Genomic DNA, 22,835 nt, shown 5'->3' on the forward strand with positions numbered 1-22,835 from the left:
GTAAACATGCTAATTCTACTAATCCAATTATTTAACTCATGTTCCATATAAAAAAATCTAGATAAATGTTTATATAGGCCTGGGCTAGGGTTGGAGTAGGGAATAGAAATCTTGGTGCAGGTTTCTGCCACAGAAGGGTTCTGTGCTACTCATTCACATTTGCTTTTCCAGTGGTTAGTAAAGCTGTAAAACATCTTCATTGTTTTGAACATGGCTTGAGGTCAGCCAGGCCAGGATTCAAATCTCCAGTTCACCTTGACCTTACCCTTGACCTTACCTTGACCTTACTGAAGCATAAACTTCAGTTCATGGGAGGGCTGTTGCAACGCTGACTTCCCAGCTGCTACCTCATTGGTATGAGCAGCCCACATCAGCTCCTTCAGGATCTGCATAGTTAATAAATATGTCAACTGGCATCTTTGTCATTTTTCCTTTAATGCAGCTCGTCAGGAGCTTAGCATTGAGGAGCCCTTGAGCTTGAAGCTTATGGAGCAATTAAGCTCCCTCCTGGGAGACTCTAGACCTGGAGACTGTCAGTGCACAGAGATGATCAACTGCATTTGTCTCCCTCATGCCAGAAAAATGGAACACTCCAGAGTTCATCGAGGACTTATGCTATATTTCAATGAGCTGTGTGTACATTGTATACTATGTAATTAACCTAGAAAACTACTCATCTAATAAACCAAGGGAACCAGCCCATCTTCTATTAATTTCTTTTAATTATCATCAGGAAAGCTCCAAATGTCTGCCTGATGTGACTCCCGCCCACCTGAAGGGAATGGTCAGTGATGCTGAACCAGTGACGTCCTCGCTGATACTCAAAGTGCTGACACATCCATGCTGTCATCTCCTGACAGAGCTCTGAGTTGGATGTGGCAGACAGCATAATCCCCATGAGACCCCAGAGCTCAGAGAGATGAGGGGACTTGCCCAAGGTCACAGGAGTGTTTGTTTCTCTACAAGGCCAGGTCATTGAAGGTAAGGACTCTGGCATTGGGCACGTCTACAGTCAAATCCCAATTCTGACAGTTACTTGCTATGTGACTGACCTTAGAGGCCCTGGTCACTGCCCACTCTTATCCCCTCGCCCGCCTCAATGCAGGGAATGCTGCCCAACTTCTGACACTGACAGTTAGTACCTGTGTCTAAGTGGCTGCCAGAGCCTGCCTTGTCCCCTCCCCCACAGCAGTCCAGAAGAGACAGGGAATTAAAGATTTTCAGGAGTAGCCTTAATCAAGACTAATTGAAGCTGGCAAAAAATACCAGCTCCTGCATTCCTCCCTGGGATGATTCCCAGACGTGAGTCCACTGGCTTCCCAAATTTCCCCCCAGGATTACGTTCAAGTTACCCATGTGACAACTCGCTGAATAACAAGCATTTCCTTGGCTTATTTTTCCATTTCCCTGCTTTTTTCTTGAGAGTTCTTCTTAAACAAATCCCTTGTCCTTGGGTCCTTGTCTCAGGGTCTACTTCTTTTTTTTTTTTAAAGATTTTATTTATTTATTTTAGAGAGGGTAGGGAGGGAAGACAGAGAGAGAGAGAAACGTTAATGTGCAATTGCTGGGGGTCATGGCCTGCAACCCAGGAATGTACCCTGGCTGGGAATCGAACCTGGGACACTTTGGTTCCCAGCCCGTGCTCAATCCACTGAGCTACGCCAGCCAGGGCCAGGGTCTACTTCTTAGGGACCTACACTATGACAGTGACCTTTGACAAATCATTTAACTCCTCTCTGATCCTCAGTTTCCTCTTGTGTAAAAAGAGAATCTATACAGTACTCACCTCACGGGTTTGTAGAGAAGTTTAAAGGACACATTGCACGTGAAGAGTTTTGCACAGTTCTGTTCATACCAGCACAATTTATAGCAAACAATGGGAGATGACCGAAATGTCCAACAAGAGGGAAAGGGAAAATAAGTTAGTTTTTTCTGTATGGTAGAATATTAAATAATCATTAAAACTAATGTTTCCAAAGAAGATTCAAAGACATGGAAAATTATACATGAAAATTATATATTATACAATCCATCTGGGGAGCTAAATGGGGGAAACATTAAAAAATATAAATATAAATTACCTCAATTTCATTTAAAATGTATTAAAAATACATTAAAAGTTATTTATCTCTTGATAGAGTGAGTTATTTTCTTTATACTTTTTTCTATTTTTAAAATTTCAAAATTTTCCTAACAGTACTATGTTTATGAAGGAAATGTTACTTAAAGAAATTGATATTGACTTTAAGATCTCAACTATAATAAAAAGTAAAGATACCTAAAAATGTATAAAATCTCAAACACTTTGTTTTCCTTTTCCCTGGTCGAATGCACTGTCAAACAGGAGTTCAGCTTTCACACAGCGTCAGAGTGGGCAGTGGGTAAGGGCAGGGCTGTGCAAAGGCCTGAAGTGTGTCAAAGTCTGCGGTTCTTAGGTCCAAGCTACAGCTTACTCACCCTCTTTCTTCACGATTTCAGTGCAGCTGCACCTCTGGCTCCCACATGGGCTTGATTCCGAGCTGGAGTTCCAGCTTGGGGCAACTTGTTGACAGCCTCAGCATCAATGGCGCACTTGGCCCAGCTCACCTGATCCAGCTCTGGATTAGTTTCTCTGGAAAATTCCATGATTTACCTGTCCCTGCCCCGTGTTGATCACCCCTGTACATCAAAATCTATCTGCATCCATCCTCCCCCAACCTCCATTTACCCCCTACACCTGTAGGTGAAAATTGTTGTTACAAAGGAAAAAGCCCATCTATCCATCCATGTGCCCAGCTGTCCATCCATCCATCCATCCATTCATCCATCCATCCATCCATTCATCCTTCCACTCAACAATCACTGGGTGTGCAACTCTGTGCATGCACTATTCTAGATTCTTGGGATGCAGAGTTGACTCAGGTGCTATTCCTACCAAGCTCCCCAGCCGTGGCACTCATGCCTCACTCAACTGCCCTTTGCCCCAGTGTAGTGGACACTGTGCTGCCTGCCACACATCTCCTCAGCTCACCTGATCTGGGCACGGCCTAGTGGGTAGGTCCATGTGCTTGGCCAGCATCCCTTATCAGGTGGAGCTCGGCTGCCTCGGGGATCAGCCTTGCAGAAGAGCAATCAGGAAGTGAAGGGGAATTTATGCCCCAAAAGGCAACTTTCATCTGCCTCCCTGTCCTATGGGGAGTCAACTCTGAGGGGTGTTTTTACATCATTTCTAAGGAAGTCCCTAGATGGATTGAGATCCCTGTCCTCTCAGAGGTAATCAGCTCATTAACACACCCTTCACTGGACTTTCTCTCTGCTCTTTCTCACTTTTGACTCTCCCTTACTTCTGCTTCTAGGTATCACCTGGAAACTAAACAGCTTGCTCTCAGTTCCTTATCCCAGTCTCTGCTTTTGGAAGAACCCAAGCTAAGATCCATGGCAGGCATTAGGAGGGACTGAATAAATGGATGAAGAAAAACTGATGATATTATAATGAGAGGAGTGAAGGACACTGTCAAAGGTGGACAAATGACCATCTGCTGTGTATGAAGAAAGACCCTATTACCTACCTCATTATTCATTCACAGTGAAGGACCATAGCTTTCCAGTGTGCACACCAACATGTTGGTTGAACTGACTACCTTAGAAATACTGGGCCTAAGAGTACTGTGGGTATGACTAATAATCGTTTCCCTAGAATGGACACTTCCATTTGGTAGGGACTTTATTTGCATCATGTCATTTATTCTTCACAAACCTCCTGTGACCCAGGAACTAATTAATCCCATTTTATAAGTGAGGAAACTGAGGTTTATAGAGGTGACTCAAGATCACATGGCGGCACAACTGAATCTCAGCTGGGTCTGTCAGGTAGCAGGGTCCATACTCCTGTGTCCATCTATCTACCTGAGCCTGTTACAGCATCCAGGCTGGGGCCTCACTCTCCAGCTGCTTGGCAAGCAATTTATAATATAATGCACACCCTTGACATCAGGGTGTGCCTTCTCTCAAGGTCTAGGGCAGCCATAGCAGGTCTGTGCAGTAAAATACGGTCAATAATGCACAAGTCCATTTGTTATTGTTAACCAACGCTTAAGATAAAACATTGCTTTATTTATTCTGTCTGGCAGCTCAAGGGTGCTCCATGACGTATATTATATAGTGATGTTAATTAGGTCCGTAGCGCTGCACCTTCTGTATACAAGGTTCACTGAGTCACCTTCTGGTCTCATCTCTCCAGTGGTCTCTTGTTCACCATCGGCCCTGAGGACAGAGAGAATCTTTGGGAAGCTGGCATCGCCACCAGAGTTGCTGACCTGAATAAGAACACTTACTAACTAGATATCTTGTCCACAGCATTACGGTCTAGCAACCTGACATGATTTTCAAGATGGATATCAGACCATCCTTCAAGGTAGGCAACTGGGTAGTGAGGGGTCCTGGAACCCCCAAAATGGCACAACTGTAGGAGCCCTTAGTGATTACCTATCTGGACAGGCTCATTTTATAGCTGAACAAACAGGCTTAGAAAGGGAGAGTGACATTTCTAAAGTTATATAAATGCTAGTAGACTGGGATTAACTTCCAGATATTTTCACTTCCAGCTCAAGTTCTTTCTGTTGGATCCTTTTGAGGTCCCTATCCCCCTTGCCCTTGTCCCCCTCCTATTGTGTGCTGTAGAATGGATGCATGCAAAGGATATTTGTTCCTTCTCCCCATTGTACCCATTTCCACTGAAGTTCCTGAAAGCAATTACACAAGTGAGGAAAAGCAATCATTCTTAACCCATCCTAGAGCTGAGGAAATGGGGTTCAAAGAGGGAAGCTGACAGCAAATGAATCAGGCTTAAATTCAGGCTTCTGGGTTAGCACTCTTTCTAACAAACCACACAGCCTGCCTAAGGGTTAGTGGACAAATGAACAAAAGAAAGAGGGAATGGGTAAAGGAATGAACTCACTCAGGGGGGACACATTCAGGCATGCATGATGAACAGGGTTTAATTTCCGAAAGTCTCCATCCTATGTATTTGCATTTCAACACAGTCAAAGTGCCAAACCGCCTGAAGCTGCTCTATGTCTCAGAGCAATGAAGTGTTACTCACAATCGCATACCCCCACTCTGACCACCACCCAGTGCTCAGCCTCCTGTAGAGCAGACCCTCATCCAGTGCTTCTAAAATCAAACAGAAATGAACAGGGCATTCACCTCTCTGGGAGCAGTGAGGAGAGGTATTGGGGTGTTAAGGAGAGCAGCCTCTCCCTTCATAACACCACACCACAGTTGGGGATTTTTTTTTAACTTTTAGTCAAGCCAGGCCTGAAGAAGGAGAAAGAGAGAAAAATAGATAGGAACACAAAGGCTGAGATACAGGAAAGGGAACTAACCACAAGATCGATCACCTGCTAACAGAGTCAGGAAAAGGGACTCTTGGTGATCTTTCCACCCGACGGACTGGCCTAGGTGGTGTTAGCATCTGTCTTCACGCGGACTGCGTAGGAGGAGAGGTGGCCCTGACGCCCCACTGGGCACAGGCCAGGGAGGCTGGTCAGGAGGGAAGCCCATTAATATGGATGGAAGTTCAAGACAATAGATAGAATTTCAAACAGAGACTCAACCTAGGACTGCTGACTAGGAGCTGAAGTGAAAATGTGCTTAGAATCGACAATGGTCTGTCATCTAACACTCAGCAATGCACACACAAAAACATTCACAGCTACACAAACTCATGCATTTTCACCCTCAGAGAGAAAGAAGTTACTCATAAAAGCCTCATACATAATGCAAATATACTAGTGTATACACACACCCACTCACATACACATTCAAATTCATCATAGTCAGTTATCTGTCACCCTCTCCCAGTCTCTCCTCCTCCCTCTCTCTTCTTTGTCTCTCTCCCATGGATGCTCATAACTTTTAAAGTTTAACAACTTCAGCCCTGGCTGGTGTGACTCAGTGGATTGAGTGCCAGCCTGTGAACCAAGGGGGTCGTCAATTCGATTCCTAGTCAGGGTATGTGTCTGGGTTGGAGGCCAGGCCCCCAGTAGGGGCTGCTCCAGAGGCAACCACACACTGATGTTTCTCTCCCTGTCTTTCTCCCACCCTTCCCCTCTCTAAAAATAAATAAAATCTTTTAAAAAAAGTTTAACAATTTCATATCTGGGCGTGCAAGCTAGGTTTGCTCCATTTTGCCCAGAAGTTTAAGGCATTGCCCTTATTTATAAACTTCTAGAGGCAGGAAGAGAAGGAGGGGTATCAGGCTCACAGAAATGTTCTGCTCAGAGCAGCCATCCTCATCTTCATTCCCATCAGCAGTAGCAGCAGCAATACCTGCAAATTCCCACTGAATGGATACTCTCTGCCTGGCCTTTGCTGGGCCCTGGGACCCGAGCAATGAGTAATGCTGGGTTTTGCCATCTCTAATCATCTTGTCCCAATGCAAAGCTGAGTTGGAAAGACAAAGCTGATGCACAGGAAAAGTGACATACCAAAGCCATTTCTAAGTGCCAAATGAGATGTTTAGACAAGAGTTCTTTTAGAAGCTCAGAGGGAGAGTTATCTATGGGGGCTGGAAAGCCAGGGAAGACTTCCTGGAGGAGGGGTCTTAAAGGAGAGGTAGAAATCAGGACCGCAGAGAAGAATGGCAAACGTTTGACAAACACAAGATGTTTAATACATTTTGTTGGGTGATAATAACAGGACAGTCCAGGCCAAAGTCAAAGAATGGACAAGTGGGGACTTTTACGACATCTTAGAAGAAGGGGAGAAAGTACTGGGAAGCACTTTTCAAACACACTGCACTTTCTCATTCATCCTCTCATCATGTCCTCCCAATACTCATGGGAGTGGGTTGCCTGAGGGTTATGCCGCCATATCGAAGAGTAAGAACTGAAACCTGTTGGAGGTCTGGGGTAATTCCAGACAGGGCAAGAGATTTACTTAATGTCACACAGCCAGGGAGTGCCAGAGCTGGCAGCAGAACCCGGTTTCCTAACGGCCATGCCTTTATAACTTCTGGTTTTATAGCTGGAATCCTGAGGGTGTGAGAAGGATAGGAAGTAACTTGGGGACAAGGGGCAGGAAGGCTTTGGGCTATTTAGTGGGAGAACTCCCTCTAGCTGGTGACCAGCGCCCACTTTCTAGTGCAGGCCTCCTCAGCACTATCCCATCCTGATCCCCCGGCAAAACACTCTCGCGTCTTCTGCCTGTGAAGACAAGTATTTCTGACCATTATTTCAAAGGAAGAGGCATGGGCCTGGAGGACAAGCAGGGACATCAAGCTGCAAAGGAGAAAACCTAGAGCCAGGCTCAGGGGCACGTGACCCAGTGAGGTCATGTACAGGAACAAAAGTGAGCCAGTGAGCTCCCTGAGGGAGAGGCTCTTTATAACAAGTGTTAAATATGTCCTGTGCCATCAGCCTTGGGACTGTCCACAAAAAGGCAGAGAGGAGAATGGAAAGAATGCAAGCACTGGAGCTTGGTGACATCCAGGCTCCACTTAGGAGCTGTCACTTTGGACAGATTACTTTACCTCTTTAAGCTTCTGTTTCCTTATTAGGGAAATGAAGAGAATAATTCCTGCTTTGTAGGGCTATTGAGAGGATTATATGGGATTGTGAGAGATAAAGCAACCAGTGCAGGGTCCACAGCCCAGCAGGACCCCAGCCCAGCAGAGAGGTGCCGGGGCGGCAGCAGATTAACAATAAGAGCAGTAATGGTAGCAGTAGCAGTAATAGCAGCAGCAGCAGCGTTAGTAGTACTAGCAGTGATATTAGTAGTACTAGCAGTAGTAATCAATGCTTTGGGGAGATAAGTCCGAAATTAAGGTTCATTTATTGGAATGATCTCAGGGTGAAATTTTGGATTTGAGATGCTTTCATTGTTTCTTTTGTTCTGCTATTCTCACTGAGCACCTTTGATGAGCCTGGAATTGTGTTAGGTGCTGTAAGAGGTGCAGAGATGAATAAGGTCCCATCTCTGCTCTCTGGAAATTCAGTGGTAGTGGGAGAGGTGACCACCATCTGAGTGAAGTAAATACATAAATAAGCAAAGTGCTGGGGGATACAAGAAAAGGAAGCAACTCATTATGACTGAAGAGATGACTAGGGAGGACGTCATGGAGTTGGCATGTCTGGGCCAACCCTTGGATGAAGGGAAGGATTTTCTTTAGTGAAGAAGAGTAGAGGTAGTGGGTGGATATGAGAGACACCCAGCAGGCAGAACCTGCAGGATGTGGGAACTGATCAGAAGAGGAGTGTGAAAGACACCAAAGCAGGCTGCTACCCAGGCTCCTGGCCTGGGCAGTTGATTTGAAAGAAATGCTGTAAACACAGGGGCTGGTTTTAGAGAGGTCCAGTGAGCTCTCTGGAGAGACAGAGAACTGGAGGCATGGGGGTCAGTGAGGGGCTGTGGCAGCATATGAGGTAGGGGACAATGAGGGGTGGGTAAGGAGGGAAACATGGAAAGGAGGGAGGAAGGAAAATACACAGCAGTCCAGCCAATAAGTATTGCATGCTCATTTTAAAGATGGGGAAAGTAAACTCTGCTTTAAATGATTCACAAGGCAAGGGGGAAAAAAAGCAAGTGGGGGAGCTGAGATAAAAACGCTGGTCTATCTGACTCCAGATTCGCTCCGTTATGCTGCTCGAAGGCAGAATGTCAGAGGCAGACACAAGCGGGCATTGTGACTGGCTGTGTGGGGTGAGGGGGTGGGAGTTGAGACAGTGGCAAGGTTTCCAGCCTGAGCAAAAGGAGACATTAACCAAGACAGCCAGTGCCATGTAGAGAAGCAGCTTCGGACTTGAGATTGATATGGAGCCAGCCAAAAGTAAATCTCAGGTCTTTGAGGGACAGGTAAAATTTAAGCAGTAAGTGCTGTAACAGGAGGCATAGGGATACCACTCTGCACTGGCCAGGCTCCATGTTGAGGTCTGGGGTTGAACCCCTGAGCAGTGGGGGGTGGCAGAGTCAGGTTTGTGCCCAGGGCCTGTCCTTGTTACTTTCCAGGTGTGGGCCATGGACAAGGGATTTAATCACACTGATCTCAGTTTCCTCACCTGAGAAATGGGGAACGCAAGCCCTGTCCAGCATGCACCTGGGTTTGGTGAGAGTAGGAAGAGCCAATATAGGGGACAGTTCTTCAGGGAATGTCCTGAGCTGTAGTGGGCAGAGCATATCCACCGATATAACGTCACAGAGACTATTCCTGAGAAACTGTGTGCCAATCAAAAATAACACAGAAAGAGTCTCTTATGAATCCTGCTAAGCTTTCTCTGTTGTTATTTTAATAAAACATGGTATCTTGGAGAACCGATACCCTCCCCACCTTGTTTTAGTCTTGTCAGTTCTGCCTCAATGCAGGCTTGGTGAACACTGTGCTCCACACTGCCTCCCCATCTGCTCAGAGGCCCAACGTACAAAGCCGCTTTGCTTGGGTGAATGTATGAACTGAGGCTCAACAAACGTAAACCACTCCAGACTTCCATGGTTGGCACAGCTCTTACAACTTAGGAAAATGAGTTTCGGTCCTCTTAGGCAAGCCTCAGGCATGTCACTGAATTACGGTGAAAGGACACAGCTCATCCCGTGCCCCTCTCCTATTCAAAGGCAATAGGAAAACCCAGCTAAAGGTTCCCTGCTGCTGCTGCTCCTGCTGCTGCTGCTGCTGCTGCTGCTGCTGCTGCACTAACAGTATCATCAAGGCAGGTGACCCAGACTCTGCTATGGCCTCAGCACAAGAAACTGGGGGCCTCCTACTTGTGGATCTCAGTTTTTGAGGCTAAATAGACCTTCACTTCTGTCTCTGAGCCTCTGGACTGATGCAGAAAAACACTGCCATTACTTATGAAGAGTTGTGTGAGAGTAAAGTAGAGGCCCAGCATATTCATCCCTTCTCCACCCGTTTGTACAGCTAGCTGTCTCTCCCCTTCCTGCTTGTGGCTCTATCCTGAGAAGAAAGTGGGCAGGCAAGAAGAGAGGCTAGAGCGCCCTCTGCTGGGTCTGGGTGGGCGAGTAGCTTCTGGCTGGATTACCTTTTAGGTTGGGTTGGTGCTGTCCTCTATCTCAGTGCTGAAATCCTTCCTGCTAATTTGAGACCATGGGCATAATCTGGTCCAAAAAAAAAAACTAGGGAGTTGTTAAGCAGCCAAGGTCACAGGGAGGCTCCCTGGAAACTCCTCCTTTCATGGTCAGGCCTTTTCTCTCTACTCTGCCAATGTGGAAGAGCAGAGAGTACTATTGCGAGAACATCCTACAGTCAGCTTTATAGCCATGCATTTTTTCCCCTAAAGGAATGCTATGTGTTAGCAAAGTCCATGTGCTGTAATTTAGACACATTGAATGGCACCTGCTTAGCACTAAAATATACTTTTCATACTGTACACTCCATTCTCTGACAGCAGTTATGTAACCTCCTGCCTCACGCCATTCCTCTCCAGACTGACAGATTAGAAGGTGATGCCACGGAGCACCCAGCATCTCCCTACAGAAGGAGCCCCCATTTCCTCCATGACAAGTGTTTACTCAGATTCTGCTTGCATACCTCTAGTGACAGGGAGTTCACGGTTTCCACAGGAGCCCATTCAATGATTGGCAACTCTATTCGCCTCATTTTTAAACTAAAATCTATCCTACTGAGAATACTTTCCTAGAGTTAGTTTTTACTTTTGACAACACAGAGAAAGTTTGCTTCTTCTGGACAAAAAGAATATCCAAGATATCTTTTTAACTTTGTACAGATTGCTTTCCTACTTCTACTCCCCCTTATTATTATTATTTTTTTTTATCTCAGGGATAAACAGCTTCACTATATTTTTCCACTTCTACTGGAAAATGATTGGCAGACAACTTGCCATGCTGGCAACATTACCAATAGCAGAGCCATCATTTATTGAGCTCCTTTTCTGATATTCCCCATACCTAAATTATCAAACCTCCATAACTGCTACAATGAGGTGGACATTATTATTACCATCTTATGGGTGAGAAAACTAAGATTCAGAAAGGTTAAGTAATTTTCCCAAGATCATACAGCTATCAAGAGACAGAACCAGGGTCAGGGTGCAGAATGAAAACCCAGAGTTGCCTGGCTCCAAGGTTTTGCTTATAAACTATTAGCGTACCCACTGCTTGTGAGGCCTGTGAGCCAGTTAATCAAAGCAGGTGTTTAAAAAGTGGGGCCTAAATGTATTCACAGCATACAGGAATGATCATGCCAGAGAAAAATAGACCAGGACTGTCGGTCTCTCTTATTTTATGCTTTCTGCCTCTATTTATGTTGTCTCAAGAGATGCTGTCCTTTCTGAAAGACCTGTCTCGCTGTTGGCTCCTGCTGAGCTGGTTGCAGTCAACTAAATCCCCAGGACTCTGACATGGGAACTGCTGGAAAGTCAAGTCTTGACTGTTCTGCCTTATCTTGTTGACAGAGTCCCTGACAGCAAAGTGGGGGTTATACCAAATTTGGGTTGGCTGTTTGGTTCCTGAAGGAGTGGGAGACCTAATGGGCAAGGTACCATGAACACTCAGAGGAACAGAAGAGCTGCATAAACCACTTTATTTGTGTTCCTCTGGGCAACAAGCACACAGGGGAGAAGCTGTATACACAACAGAACATTTGCAGCCAGCTAACATATGGTTCTTTGTTATAATTGCTGAAAACCAATAAGCAAAGGGAGAATAAGCTTTGCTCTTGATTTTTACAACAAACTTAGAAAATCTTCAACCCAAAGGAAAAAAAAGTGCTTAACTGGAGCTTTGTGCTAAAGGCCCTATCTCTCTTGAGCCTCCCTTCCTCTCCCTATCCCCTAATCCTCATTTCCTGGAGGTCATTTTAATTAGCAGGCTGTCACGGTGACTCAGCCTGCCGCATTGCCACGCAGACAGGGAGGGAGCAGACTCTCCTGGACCCATTCATCATACAAAGGCACTTTACTCTTTAGAAAAATACACAATATTAAGCTTGCCCCACCTTGGAGATTACTACTGCTGTTGTTTTATTGTATCATCCCCACCTGCCTCAGAGTGCATCTTTTTGTCTTTTGTATCTTCCTTACCTGGCAGCCAGCCTTACCCCATTTCAGACTAAATGCCCACCTTTTCCGTGGCCAGGTTTGATCTGTGACCACAGGATGTGGAGCATGAGTGACCAATACTTACTGTCTTTGGAGCTAAAATTGGGAAATAGCTCAGAACAGTTTTCTGATGCTGCATGCTGGGGTTTGGGAGAGTCAGGGGGCATGCAACTCACAGATAAAGTGGCTGAATGTCTAAGACAAGCTGTGATTTCAAAAATGCTGTCCCACTGTTCCCAACAGTACATTTGTCTTTGGGTTGTAAGTGTGGTTGATGTTATTTTGGGCCAGCAAATATGGACACAGCTTTTCTAAAACCGTAAACTTATTCTTAGCTCCCTCTAAAAGGTAGCCATCTGTATGGAGTGAATATACAACTGAAACAGGTAAACTGACCTGAGATGTGTCAAACCTCTCAAAAGGGGTGTGTCCAATTCCCCTTCCTGTGCAAGTGTCTGTGTGGTGGACAAGGGCATCTGTCCTCGCTTGGTTTGCCTCTCCTATCTCATTCCTGAGATGTAAGCTGAAGGCTTACAATTGATTTCCCGTTGGTCAGAGGGAGAATCAATGATGAAATTTTTCATTTTTTCCCTCCCCTTTCACTAGCTTTCTCATTATCCCACAGCCCTGGTCTTGGAAACTAAGAGGGTGATCAATGCCAGGCCCCAGCAGAAAGCACATGCTCCTGCCTCCACAAGACCGCCCGGACTTCACATCCTCAAAAAGGGCCTGAAGGGTCTTTGTGGTCCACTGAGATCTTCTTGTCCCTTTTGCCGTTGGGGTAGTTGCTGGCCCGGCCCCGCGGGAGTAGGGACTTGTGGGGAGGGGGTTTTTCTTTCCTGCAAAGGGGGAGATAACAGAAAGAGAAAAGAAAGACAGCACATATACACACTGTACTGAAAGCATTTGTGTGCATGTCCATATCCCCCACTGAACTCTGACCTCCTAGGAACAGCGACCTTGTCTTGTCCAGGGAGCCCAGCCTAAGGCCCAGTTCAGAGCAAGCACGGTGGTTCAATGAATGCCGTTAGATGGCTGGGTGGATATGTTGTCTCCTTCTGGTTCTGGAGAAAACCTAACTTCCCTACTACTCAACTCTTCCACGTTTCCACCTTGGTTCTAACTTGTGCTGTCTGTTTGAGATGAGATGGGGGCAAGCACAGAGAAGAGCTGTGGCCCTGGAGAGCCCAGGACCTCATTGCCTTCTCAACTACTGGAGCTTCAGAGTCCTTTCTATTCCCCTTAGTGCAGCCTGATTGTGGCATTTCATGAAGGGTCTGTCTACTGAACGAGCTTGGGGGCTCCTGAAGTCAGAGATGTGCCTGGTCCATCACTGTGTCCCTGCACTGGCACCCAAGGCAACACCCTTAACACTACTCTCCAGCAATTGTCCACAGTCTTGTTTGCTCACACACTGGACTATGAGCTCGTGGTGGACAGGGACCAAGTCTGATCCACTTTTGCATTTTCTTTCATACTTACATTGTGACTGTTAAGTCACATTCATCCATGCATCGGACTAAGATTTATTGGCATTGGAATGAATGGGCCTTAGAGCCAGAAAGAACGCAGCTGAATTTCCAGGTAAGCTATATATAAGAAGTGTGACCTTGGCCAAGTTATTTAACTTCTCTGAGCTTTGTTTGTAAAATTGGGATAAAATATTCCAACTCTGTAGGGGCACTGTGATGTTAAATGAAATATCATGAGTAGATGCACCTGGTGTCAGGCCTTGCCTACTGTAACTTACAAAGGCATGATGCTAGGTGCTAGGCATGGTCCAACGGTCCTGGAGGTGACAACAATGAGTCAGACATTGATGTTGTTCTCAGGCTGCATGAGTTTAGTAGAGGGAACAATTACCTCTAATAACTACACAAAGTAATAAAGAACTATAGTGCATGGCAGAAAGTGGTAAATGCCATGAATATGGAAATCTCTTGGACTATTGGAATTAGGTTGAAAAGTGACTTCCTGTAGCCCCCGATGCTTTGACCTTGGAATACCCATTTTCCTTTGTTGTTGATGACTCATGAGTAAGGCAAAGACAATAGGTTACACCACACAAAAGGGACACCTTGTTCCAACATATCTCCCCTACCAGGAAGCCTCGCTGTCTGAAATTCTGCACTCACAGAAGCACCTTGCTAACACGGCAAGCCTGTCCAGCATGGGTGAGATACAGCTAGACCCATCCACAGCCTGGAGCACCTGCTTGGAATGTTGTATATTGGTAAGGTGATATTGCAGAAGTCCTTTCCCTTATCTGAGCCTGTGTTTCTTTATTTCTACAGTACTGAGAAGAGCCCATTGTCTTTCCTGCCTCATACACTCTAGTATATCAGGGTTGGGAGAAGAGCTTTCTGAAATATAAAATGCTATTCATATGTCACTGAAGGATGTGGTTCTTAACACTCAAAGAGCAGTATGAGAAATGAGATGGGTGTGTTTTTATGTTGGTAGAAGTATGGTCACAGCCGAGGTGGCCCTAGGTAGATGGTGGCATTTGGAGAAGGTATGCAGTGGCCAGGGAGGGGTGCAGAATGTGCAGAATGACCGGTGGGGTCCTTACAGAGGCAAAGAGCCTCTGTGACTAAATATGGGGGCCCAGAGAGAGATGCGGCACTAGATGAGCCAACATCTTGTACTTCTGAGCCCCTGCCGAGGCTGTGCCTCTTCCTATAATGCCCTCCCCTACCTCTCCAGGCTCACCTTTGGAAAACTGACTTCCCAGAAAATGAGCCTCTCTCGAGGCTTCTGCTGCCCTTTGTAACTCACCTCTCAGCGCATCATTTTCTGGGTACACAGTTCTTTGCCTGTCTGTTCTCTCATGAGACTATGAGTTTGATGCATTTGATTTTTCTCTATAACTCCTGAGCAAAGCACAGACCTGGTATGCAGTAGGTGCTTGAGTCTTACCTTTGTCATCCCTGTTGCCCTAAACACCCTGGCCTTGTCATGGCCTTAGAATGCTCTCTTTTTAGGTCTTGCTGCCCACCTTTCACAGCCTATCCCCCAGCATGAAATACCTTCTCTCTCCTTTCTATTCCATTCATTTGAATTCTGCTCATCTTTTAAAACCAAGTTCAAACCCCACTTCCTCCCTGAAGCCTTCTTGAGACACTCATTGGCACCAGATGCTGTCAGAGAGGAATTTCTGTTTGGGCCTCACTTTTCTCTCCTAAAACATGAAGGGGTTGAGGCAGATGGTTCTTAGGGACTTCTTTGGTGCCATCATTTTGCGATTCACACATTCAGGACTCACTCTGTGCCAGCCCCCATGCTGTGCTCAAAGACACAGGAGTGACTGAGTTCTGCAAGGAGAGCCTGTTTGGTGGAGAAGCTGATGTGCAAAGACTCCATGATCACACGCTGTGGGACATACTGGGCTGCATGTGTATGTGAAATGCAGCGAGAATCCCACAGAGTGGGGCAGTTGTATCTCAGATGGGGGATGAAAACAGGTGCGATATGTGGACTGGGCTTTGAAAGACAGGGAGGAGTTCGCCATCCAGTGACAAACAGGGAGAACGTTCCAGGAAGAGGGAAGGGGAAGAGGAACAAAGACATGGAGGGAGGACGAAAACAGCTGACTTGTCCTCACTAAAGCACTGAGCATGACGTGGTAGAGAGCTGGGTGGGGGTGTGGAGAAGGTGCTCACAAGGGGAAGGGGTGTGTTAGAGGCTGTCAGTGAAGTTGTAGATGTAGGCCAGGGCTCTGAATTAACAATAAAAAGAATCGAAATATTTTGCTGAAGGTAGTGGGGAGCTATGGCAGGTTTTTGAGAGAGGGTGTAATCTCTCAAAGTACGTTCATATGTAGCTGAGCCGTTGGGGACACTGTTCCACATTGTTTGTTATCTTTGTCTGTGTACATGCCTTTCTCCTCTACGGATTTGGCTCCTGATGGGCAAGGGCAATCTGTGTCCTCCCAGCGCCCAGTGCAGGGCCTGGCACATGGCGGGCTCTAGGGTGCTGAGTGATGATCCTACTCCCCCCAGCGCACATACAGCCAAGCCCCACAGTGGAGCCGGCCCACCCAGCCTGTCCCGGAGCCTGAGCCCACCTCCACATGGCGGCCGGCTCACCCACCACACTCAGGCTGTCTCCTCATGGGGGCTTGCTTGGCCTGTTCACTTTTCCTGTCCAGTTTTCACCCATCTTGTCCCTGAGCCTGGGCTCCTAGGCTCACATTGCTGGCCCTCCCTGGGGACCCTGGTGCCGAATGATGGCCCGGCACCAGGGGTGCTGACAGGCTCCCTCCGGCACAAGGGTAGAAACTGACATATTATAATTATTCACGGAGATGAGAGAAAACAACGATTAATTTTGAGTCAAAACATGTAATTTTCCTTTAAAACCAGAACTGCTCTTTCACTTATGCTATTTGATGCTTCAGTGGAAAATAATACAAGAAAAGGGAGATATTCAAATCCCAAATCAGACCCTTGTGTCCTCCTGAGAATTCATTTTTAAAGAGTTCCAGACCAACTGAGAGCTAAGTGGTGTTCACAGTCTGATGAGGCGGCAATGTGGGGGTCAGAGAGGGTGTTAATTTTGTTTTTCTTAATTTAAGGGTGGGTGCATTTACTTTAAGTCCTTAAGGTTGTGAACTCTGAGAAATGAGCTTTCCCACTGTTTTCTAACGATGGCTCCAAAGCACAGGGCAAGGGGGCTTCCGAGACCAGGTGAAATCAGGGTGCTGAGAACTGCCCTGTGTCCTTCAGAGCGCGTTTCAGCGTCCCTCCCCCCGCGCCATGCCAAAGAACCCTTCACTGTCTGACACGGAGGACAGGACACCAGGCCGGGGATCTCGGGGCCCAGGCTCCAGTCCTGCGTCTGAGCAGGCCCATCTGCCCCCTGGACCTCCACCCCCTCATCCCCATCGTGAGGGGGGTCTCAGATGGTTGCTGAAGTCCCTGAAGGTCAGCAGCCTTTCACTGGTCTGTGGCAGCGCAACCGGCAGGACAAACGTGGTACAAGGTCGAGATAATGTTAGTCAGGCTGGCAGAGGGCCTGAAAGTGACAGTCCCCACATGAACTTGTCAATGAGACTCTAAGGATTCTTCTGAGTTTTATAAAGCTTTAAATTTTTAAGAGTTTTCACCAATCAAGAATGACTTCTAAGAATGCATGAAGTGCTTTTCTCTAGAGGTGAGCCCCTCAAAGGCAGGGTCACGCCTTCACCATTTACACATTCAGCTCTGTCCTTCCCCCTGGAGCCCCTGCAGGAAGTGTTTTCCCAGGTGAATGAATGAATGAACCGATGAAGGGGGCAGTGAACGAATGCGCACAGGAATGCAAGCTCAGTCCAGTCCCGGCACTGTGGGGGCGCAGAGGGAAAGTCAACGTGATCCTCCCCCAAGGAGTGGGGGGCACGCAGAGCCCACATGACAGTGAACAATCGAGACAGACCGTGAGTGAGAGTGCATTGTCACGCCGACTCCGCCTGGAGCTGGGGCTCAGAGACAGGTGACTCACAGCACAGTTTAGCCTGGGCCCCGAGACCTTCCGGCCCATCCAGAGAGGGCCGGGGACTGGCCCTAGGCTGCGGTGAGCCTGTTGGGAATCTGGGACTGCAGCCCAGAAACCAGAGGAGATGGAAACATTTCCTGCTGGCTGCCAGGCACTGGACTGAACTTGTACCTAATCTTTAAAATCATCTTTAGATGTTGTTGTTAGTACCCCAACTTTACAGATAGATAGAGAAAGGTTTCAAAGAGGCCAAGAACCTTGCCTAAGACCCCACAGTGAGCATGAGCCTGAGAAAGAATTTGAACCCACACTTCCCAGGGAAAACTTCGCTGGACTTGGGAATCATAACAGCCTAGGATGAAATCCTGGCTCTGACAAAAAAAATTTTTTTTAATTTCGGGCAATTCTCTTCACCTTTCTGAGCTCCCTTTTCCTCATTCATAATATGGAAAATATAATATCTACAAGGAATAAATAAATAAGATCTGGTAGAACTATTACTTCACTCAATAAATAACAGTGGTTAATAAAGTTTTTGTTAACAACAAGGTAAGGAGGAAGGTGCATCAGGGAGGAAGGTGCAAAGGCCCTGAGGCAGCAGAGCACATGGTCAAGGTCTTTGGCAAGGACAGGGGGAAGACTGGTCTGGCAGGAGCAGTAAGTTAGACACCTTCATGTCCTTCACTAAAGGCTGCACCACTGGGGGAGTAGGACATGCAGCCAAGAGGCAGGGCAGGATCAGCACAACCCAGGTACCCAAATGCTCACTGGGCTCACCTCCAGCAGCCATGGGGATGCCCAGTGCTTTGGGCTCTGGCCCAGCCCTTAGGAATGATGCTCTTCTCCTGATCTTCTCTCCTCACTGGCCCTGGCAGAACACTGGTGCCGAACCTTCTCAGGGGTGTGTTCTCTCCAGCCCTGAACCTTTGCATCTTGAGGGAAGAGGTCTAGCATGCACTGAGGGGACATAGCCCGTATGGCACTGTGCCCTGTGTATTAATGCCCACCTCACAATAATCTTCCAACTGAGCGCTATTGTCCCCTCTTGATGGATGAGGACGTGGAAGGATCAGAGGCCTTATGAGCTGAGATGATGTGGGAGTCCCTGAGGATGAGTTCTCGGATGAAGTCGCATGGGGTACCACCCAGACTAGCTTGGAGTGATGACTGCACCTGGCTCCCAGTAACCCCCATCCCTGTGGACTCCCGTGAAATGTGGCGACCCCTCACTGCCTGACCCCTATTGTACTTCGCACTCAGGAAATGCTCTGTTACACTCTTCTGCCACAGATGGGAGGCTGAGGGCCAGAGAGAGGCTGAGGGAAGCTGCCCCCGAACTCGAATGCAGTGGAGCAGGACTCCAGCCCACACTGCTCCGTGCAGCCACTTACCGCAGCCTCGGCATGGGCAGCGCCAGTTTCTCAGCCATGGGGTTCAGCCGATAGTAGTCCAGAAACGTTCTGGCCACGTTCCGCCCCAGCTTCATATCTGCAAGTGTGTGCGTTAAGGAGCAACTTGGAGAAGAGATTGAGGCAGAGTGAAAAAAGGAGCAGTATTAGAAATGATAACAGTAATAAAAGCAGTCACACCACTCACGACTCAGTTTTTGTGCGGCAGATACTATTCTTCACAAAACCTTAAGTGGTAGATACTGTTATTTTCCTCATTGAACAGACGAGGAAACAGGTGCACCGAGTCATGGTCTGCCCAGGGCCACAGAACGGGGAAGGAGCGGCCCAGGGTGTGGGTCTAGGCAGCCTGCCCCCGCAGACCGTGTCCGCAGCGTCCGGACCGCACTGCGTCCCTTCGGAGTCACGGGGCTTCTGCGGCCTGGCTGCAGGGGTCTCAGGGTGGAGGCCAATGAGCAAGGCCAGAGAGCAAGACACCCTTTGCTGTGTGCGGCGCAGGGCCTGCTTGACCCTTCGGGGTCAGTCACCTACTGCAGTTGCCCCAGGGACCGTGGCAAAAGCCTCTCGTCCCAAATCATGTCCCCATTGCACTTTGAAATCTACTAACAGCGGATCTTTGGTTAAGGGCTCATGACCCACTGAAGTACGAGCTCCCTGGGAACCATAGTGACCATTAACACACACATTTGTCCCACAGTCATCTCTTCAGCTACAGGGAGTGACTGCTCTGTGCATTGTGTCTCACTGCTCTGGGCCTTCACTGGAGCTGTTTCCCCTTCCTGAAGTCCTCCCCCCTTCCCTTTGCTAATTTATGCCTATCAAGTCTCCAGTCAGGTGATATCCCTTTAGTAAAGCCTTCCACGGTACATCTCTCCCCTTGCCCCATTCTTCCATGGCCTCTGTGCTGACTTCACTCCAACCACTCATCACTTATCTGATACCCCTCAGCTCTGAACACCCAAACTGTCACCAATTCCTCCTCATGAGACCTCCAGTCTCTTGTGTGTGTCCACCTCTCTGCAGGTCCCTGCTGCCTGAGAAAGGGCCAGTGCCACCCATCCCCTGGATTATGGTCCCCCTGTCCCAGTGGGACTCCGTGCCTCTACCCCGCACAGCCAGGAGGGCGGTTCTAAAACACAGATTTGACCACGTTACCCAACTGGGTAGAACCCTTCAGTGGACCCCAATTGCCTTTAAATTTCAAATCTTGGAACTTGATTTACAAACTCCTTCGGAGTTGGGTCCCTGATTAGTTTGTTGGCTTGCACTTGCTACCTCCCACCTTCTACCCATGTCCTTGCCCTTCACACTCCAGCGATACTGAACTGTTTTCCCTTCAGAACTTTGCCTAAACCGACTGTCTTCTCATACGACCCTCGCACCCTCCATGTGCCTCACAGGGCCGACTCCTTCTCCACCTGTGGACACCTCCGTGTAGTTGTCCCTTCACAGCACAGGTCTCGGCCACCATGCCATCCAGGGTCTTGGGACTGGACCAGCACTTGCAGAACAGTCAAGTGAGTTCTCTGCACCTTCTTCAAAAAGCCCCCAGCTTGGGGTTGGGCCTGACCCAGAACATGAAAATCAGCATTTCTGGAGCACATGGCATGTGCCCCACCCTGCACCGAGTGCTTTGTTTACACATGCATATTGATCATCAAAACAACCCAGTGAGGAAGGCATTTTCCAGGAGGTTAAGGAACTTGTTCAAGGTCAGGACTAAAACCAGGAATGTCTGCCTCCATATCCGTGAACTTTCCACAACCCTGGACTGTTTCCCTACTTGAAGGCACCTTTTCTGTCAAGGGCTGAGTCATCCCAGGCCAGCGCCTGGTGGGAGAAGGAAAAACACCAGATGAGTTGTTTATGACAGTGAGCTCCACTGCGGGTTCGCTGTGCTCTGGGGCTGCCACCTGCTTTCTTCCTCTGGATCTGACCGACCTTCTCTGTCCTCTTCTTTAAAAAGTTCACAAGCTGACATTGGGCATGACCTTTCTGACCATCAGACCCTGAAGGCAGCCTCACTGCCAGGCGCACAGAAGCAGCTGCTGCTCAGACCCAGCCAGCTCTCATCAGCTGGAGGAGACCAAACCACAGTTGTATGTGCCAATGGTAAGGGGCACCATGAAAAGGAGAGATCTCTGTGGACTGGGCTGCAAAGTTGCAGCAGAAGTTTTGGAATCAGATGTATCTATTCTCAATCCTGGCTCTGCCACATGCTGTGTACTGCAGATCGTATTTTTCCAAAGATCTCTGCAACAGTAGCTCCACCTCCCATGTTATTCTACACCATGACCTTGACACTCCTCCCACTGAGAGATGGGGTCTATGTCCCCTCTTCTTGACTCTGGGTGGGTTTGTGACTCACTTGTAACTAAAACAAGTGGCCAAAGTAACACTGTGGGACTTGTGAGGCAAGGTCAGAAAAAGTGATGTCACTTGCCCCTTGCTTAGTAGAACACTCTAGCTGGGGTCCTGAACCGCCATGCCAGCAGTCCTGAGGCCGCCGTGCTGTGAGGAAGCCTGAAGTAGCCCATGGAGAGCTGCAAGGAGAGGCCCTGAGACCATGTGGAGAGACCACAACAGAGGGATTCCCAGTCCTCCCACAGCTCTTCCAGCACCCTGCTCTTGCAGCTCCAGACATCAACTAACTGCAGTTCTATCAAAGACTCCAAGCTACAACCACCTACCTCAGCCCATCCCAAATTTCCGACCTATAGGAAACATGGGAGAATAACTATTGTTTTCCACTCTAAGTTTGGGGGAGATCTGTTATGTTGTAACAGAGAACTAGAGCACTGTGCGACCTCCTACAAGTGACCCAGTCTCCAGAGCCTTAGTTTCCTGATCTGTGAGTGTGAACAAAGACGCCTGTCTCCCAGGGTTGTTGCGACAAAGTGTGTGACCGACGAAGAAACAGGAGTTGACTGAATAGATAAATGAATGGGGAAGAGGGAAGCCTGGACCCTTCCTCCCCAGCCTGCAGTGACAGACAGACCTGAAGCAACCCTGAGAGATATCCCTGGGAATCGACCCTCTGGAGTTCCGAAAGGCAAAGGGGTTGGGCTGCTCCAGTAGAGTGTCCCAGTGAGGTGTTCATCATTTTAGACAAGCCCTGTTTAAAAGGCCGTTTCAAAGGTGGGAGTTGGCGGGAACAACCCTCTCTCCCTCTCCCTCTCCCACCACAGTACATAGCCCTTACCCTCCGAGAGCCTCACTCCAGATTATTTACTGCGGTGGCCCTGTCTCAGTCAAGCCGTGGGACGTGGGTGGGAGATGGGGAGAGAGTGATTGAACACTTTCAATTAAAACAAGCTGCCTTTGAACAAAGATTTAAGATCCAGGCAAGGCAGAGGCAGTAACTCTCTTGGCTGGAACCTGTTCGATGTATTGCAGAATTCAGAGAAAAAAAAAACTGGGATGAAAACTCCCAACTCTTCAGTGCCAACAAAAATCTCAGGGTGGGCTGCAAGTCGGAAATGTCAGCCCCCTCAGAGTCTCATGGAGCCCGCCGGTGTGTTTCCCGGAGCCGGCGGAAAAGACGGCGGGCCGGATCAGGGCGCTTCAGTCCGTGAGGCAGGAGGGTTTCCCCGGGGCTGCCTGCAGCTCACACCGATTCAGCCACTTCGTCCTGGAGCTGTTTGGAACTGAAGGGTGGGTGTCAGTAGCCCCAGCCTCCTAGTTCTCGGGGCCCTTCAATAGGTACGGAGGGTTTGGACATTTGCTGCTCATTCTCATGCATATACGGCTACAAAGGGTGACAGAGGCTGGGGTTAGATACGGAACAATTAGACAGAAACGGTTCACAATGCAGAGGAAGAAATAAACCAGTCCAAATTAGCCACATTACCAACCAGGCTGCCTCATTGGTACGGTACCCTGCAGTCCCCGTCGCCAAGGGCAG

At 48.0% G+C, this 22,835-nt stretch overlaps 1 protein-coding gene and 1 long non-coding RNA gene across 6 annotated transcripts in view; one reads left to right on the forward strand and one right to left on the reverse strand.

The window, feature by feature from the left end:
* The first annotated feature begins 491 nt into the window (after nucleotides 1-491).
* LOC118500617 lies at nucleotides 492-3,943 on the forward strand. The gene is made up of 3 exons (XR_004903192.1): nucleotides 492-632; nucleotides 734-981; nucleotides 3,336-3,943. It is a non-coding gene; the product is annotated as an uncharacterized LOC118500617 (long non-coding RNA).
* Nucleotides 3,944-4,071: 128 nt separating this feature from the next.
* The window catches only part of LOC114496646 (BEN domain-containing protein 5), a 1,079,970-nt gene continuing 1,061,206 nt past the window's right edge, over nucleotides 4,072-22,835 (reverse strand). For 3 of the 5 annotated variants that reach the window (XM_028512265.2, XM_036026054.1, XM_036026056.1), the window contains 2 exons: nucleotides 18,914-19,010; nucleotides 11,510-12,886 (listed from right to left, as the gene is read on the reverse strand). In XM_028512265.2, coding sequence (XP_028368066.1) covers nucleotides 12,766-12,886; nucleotides 18,914-19,010 — 218 coding nt within the window. In that variant the 3' untranslated portion in view covers nucleotides 11,510-12,765. Of the gene's footprint in view, nucleotides 4,243-11,509; nucleotides 12,887-18,913; nucleotides 19,011-22,835 lie in introns of those variants that run through there. The other 2 variants (XM_036026057.1, XM_036026055.1) reach the window with 1 other exon arrangement.

Source organism: Phyllostomus discolor, chromosome 5, assembly GCF_004126475.2.
Source record: "Phyllostomus discolor isolate MPI-MPIP mPhyDis1 chromosome 5, mPhyDis1.pri.v3, whole genome shotgun sequence".
NCBI classification, from domain to species: Eukaryota; Metazoa; Chordata; class Mammalia; order Chiroptera; family Phyllostomidae; genus Phyllostomus; species Phyllostomus discolor.